Raw genomic sequence first — 3,157 nt, forward strand, 5'->3', positions numbered from 1 at the left:
TTTTAATTCAAATTATAAACTACAAATCAAATATATAAAATAATAATACATATAAAATAGATAAATAAAATTAATATAAATATATATTTTAAATTTTAACTCATTAAAATAAGATAACACAGTAAAAAATTCGGATATTCATAATTGTTTCGAATTAATTAATTAAATATATCATTATATCGGACTAATTCTTCGAACGTTAATTCTACAATTTACTACTAAATATTGTTTTATGTGTAATTGGAAATTGAACTTCACATATTTACTAATAAATTTTATGTGTAATCGGAAATTGAACTTCACATCGTATGAGTCAAATTAAGACTTTCTGTTGTAACCTTTTTACTAGTTTTCTGTTGTGTTTTTAAAAAACAATGTGTTACAACATTTCTCGTTTTAAAAATATACTAAAAATACCATAGCGATGAAATTTCCAAACTCAAATCAAATTTATTAAAGATCCAAAGCAATAGCATGTTCTACATCAATTAATAAAGAATTAAGGGATTATTTTATAGAAAATAATTCCATGACTTCAATTTTGTACCAAAAAATTTATTCATTTTAAAATTTATTTACCTATCATGACCTGGTTTAAGGGTACCAAATTATAATAAATTAAAGTATAATGTACAAAATTTATATGTCGACTTTTGTCTATTTTAGAGGTCAGGTCGGTTACATGCTAGTTTCGGACTTTTTGGGCTAGTTTTACAATTTGTTTATTTGATATTTCTCTAAAAAAGTTAAAGAAAAAAAATACTCATTTTATTGACATATCCATACCAATGTAATAAATAAAAGCCCAAAAAAATGTATTATATTATAACATTTAGAAACATTTTTAAATATAATATTGTAATCACTACTACAACTGCGTTTAATACTAAAAGTAGCTATATATTATCAGGTGAAATGTCAGTGTATGTGTACAAAGGACTAACACAGATAAATAGTCTTATTTATATAGAAATTAATTTTTAATTTTAACAAATTTAAGGATTAAATAAAAATAAATATATTTATAAGTGAAAAGGACCCAAAACATTTTCTTTCGAAAAAAATTTAGTGATAAAATTGAAAGCAATTAAAATAACTTTTTGGAATTTCTAACATATATCTCTATATAATTTTCTATCATCTATATTTTTTAAATTAATTATATATTTGATGAAAGGCCCAAAAAGTGGGTTTAAAGAAGTGGATAGAAGTATGAGAAAAATGTAAGGACAGAGAATTTTGTGGATAGAAACGGTATTAACTGCTTATGCAGTTCTCTGCCTGCAACTCTCACACATTGCAAACTCATGATGGCTATTTCCTCAGTGAAATGCAAACCATTGCTTCCACTTTCTCCTTTGCCAAAACCATCCATTTCATGTTTTTCTTGCAAACCAATTTCCCTTACCTCTCCAATTCCTCCTCCTCTCTATCAGAGAGGACATGTTGCTGTCTCCGTTGCCTACAATCCCCAAGGAAACTTCGACCTCTCCTTGTTTGATGATGATGGTAACACAATCACAATCATTCTATACTTTTTCTGTCACTTTTTAATGCTTATTATAGGTTATCAATCTTAGATATATTAATATAAATTCATATAGATTTGTTTACTTTTACAGTACATATTTGAAGTTCATGTTAATATTGGTTCCTGATTGATTGAGAATTGTAAACTATTTTGAACTCACAGTGGATAGAAGCTGAACTAAAATGTAAAATTGTGCAGAATGAAAATTGAAGATATGTACACTGTTGATTTCAATTAAAGGGCCTCCTAAATCCGTTTCAAATCAAAGATTCATAAAATGTTACTTTCTTTCTTAATCCACGTAATTTCGTTGCAATGAACTGTGCTCCATGCGTTTGATGGAATGTATTATACTACATTTGAACAGACTTTGGTTGACAGATGAACAAAAAGTTGCACCTTCTCTGCCCCCAACTGAAGGCCGATTTGAAGTTGTTATTGACAATGATATTATTACTCGTCTTGACTTGTCCCCTTTTCAAGCTGCAACAGGCATGAAGTCTCCTTTATCTGGTAGGCATTCTGATATGTAACCTTCAAGGTTCTTTAGCTACTTTTTGGATATACATTCATGATACAGCTTCATAACTTCATTGTTAACTTGGATGCTGTACATGGTGATGTTAATGTTGCAGTTGAACCAAAAGAGTTTCTTGAGCGCTCAATTGGCTTCACCATCAACTATAAAAGAGAAGATCCTCATGATCCTAGAGAATTGTCAGAGTATCCTGATATTAGGGTATGGTTTGTGAGACTTGATGCTACCTATCCATGGTTGCCAGTTTTGTTGGATTGGAGAGCTGGAGAACTGGCTCGGTATGCTGCAATGATGGTTCCACACCAGGTGATGTTAAGAACTGCATGCCTGTGTGTGAAAAAGGGAAAACATGTTTTGATTCTGACACAGTATGTTTATGTTATGCTGCAGATGAATTTGAAAATGGGAATTGTTTTCAACCCGGAGGCGTTGGAACTGTTCGTCATGAAGAAAGTCTTCATTGTGTATTCCTGGTTGAAGCATCACAACATTCCCAAGCCTAAATTGATAGCAAATGATATGGCCAGAATGCTTGGATTTAGAATTGGAGATGAACTATATGACTTTGTTGATAAGCATCCGCTTGATATATCGTAAAGGGGTGCCTAAACAGACAGTACTATAAATCAGTACCCCGAGAATGAGAATAACAATTTTCTTGTTTCTGGTTTGATTCAGTATATGATGTAGTGTAAGCATTTTAACAGTAAGTAGACATGCAAAGGAGCAGTGACATTGGTATCTTATGTGAGTCATAAATACAATAAAAAAGGATTACTACGCTTATTGAACTAGAGGTCGTAAATTTAAGGTAAATAAATAGTGTAATCTTCCTTGGTACGACAAATATTCTGAATTAAATGAGTTTACTAAACTGAACTTTACACAGCTGTAAAAGTTTAAAACCAATGTCATGGATTAAGCTTAAAAATTTAGAAGTCTTGGACCCCAATGTCTTGTTCGAATGAAGATAGCACTGTCATGTTGATTAAAAATTAGTCTCTTTAGTATCTCAGAAAATGGACATGGATTAACAAATAAGGTCTCTCCCGATGAAGGTGGAATCCAAAAATTCTACCTCTTGACAA

The 3,157-nt window shown here is 30.6% G+C and overlaps 1 protein-coding gene across 1 annotated transcript; it reads left to right on the forward strand.

Moving 5' to 3' along the window:
• Positions 1-1,217: 1,217 nt before the first annotated feature.
• Positions 1,218-2,812, forward strand: CRR6 (chlororespiratory reduction 6). The gene is made up of 4 exons (XM_047325659.2): positions 1,218-1,509; positions 1,913-2,044; positions 2,167-2,375; positions 2,460-2,812. Exons 1-4 carry the CDS (start codon positions 1,308-1,310, stop codon positions 2,664-2,666), a joined length of 750 nt encoding a protein of 249 aa, XP_047181615.2. The 5' UTR covers positions 1,218-1,307; the 3' UTR covers positions 2,667-2,812.
• The last annotated feature ends 345 nt before the right edge of the window (positions 2,813-3,157 follow it).

The sequence above is a fragment of the Vigna umbellata genome, chromosome 1, assembly GCF_029865625.1.
Source record: "Vigna umbellata cultivar VRB3 chromosome 1, Vumbellata_1.0, whole genome shotgun sequence".
NCBI lineage: Eukaryota > Viridiplantae > Streptophyta > Magnoliopsida > Fabales > Fabaceae > Vigna > Vigna umbellata.

Bases quoted from the DNA above. Each gene is read 5' to 3' on its own strand.
- CRR6 (XM_047325659.2), top strand. From the start codon at position 1,308: ATGATGGCTATTTCCTCAGTGAAATGCAAACCATTGCTTCCACTTTCT. The intron at 1,510-1,912 runs GTAACACAATCA...TTTGGTTGACAG, and splicing joins CTCCTTGTTTGATGATGATG to ATGAACAAAAAGTTGCACCT. The intron at 2,376-2,459 runs GTGATGTTAAGA...GTTATGCTGCAG, and splicing joins CAATGATGGTTCCACACCAG to ATGAATTTGAAAATGGGAAT.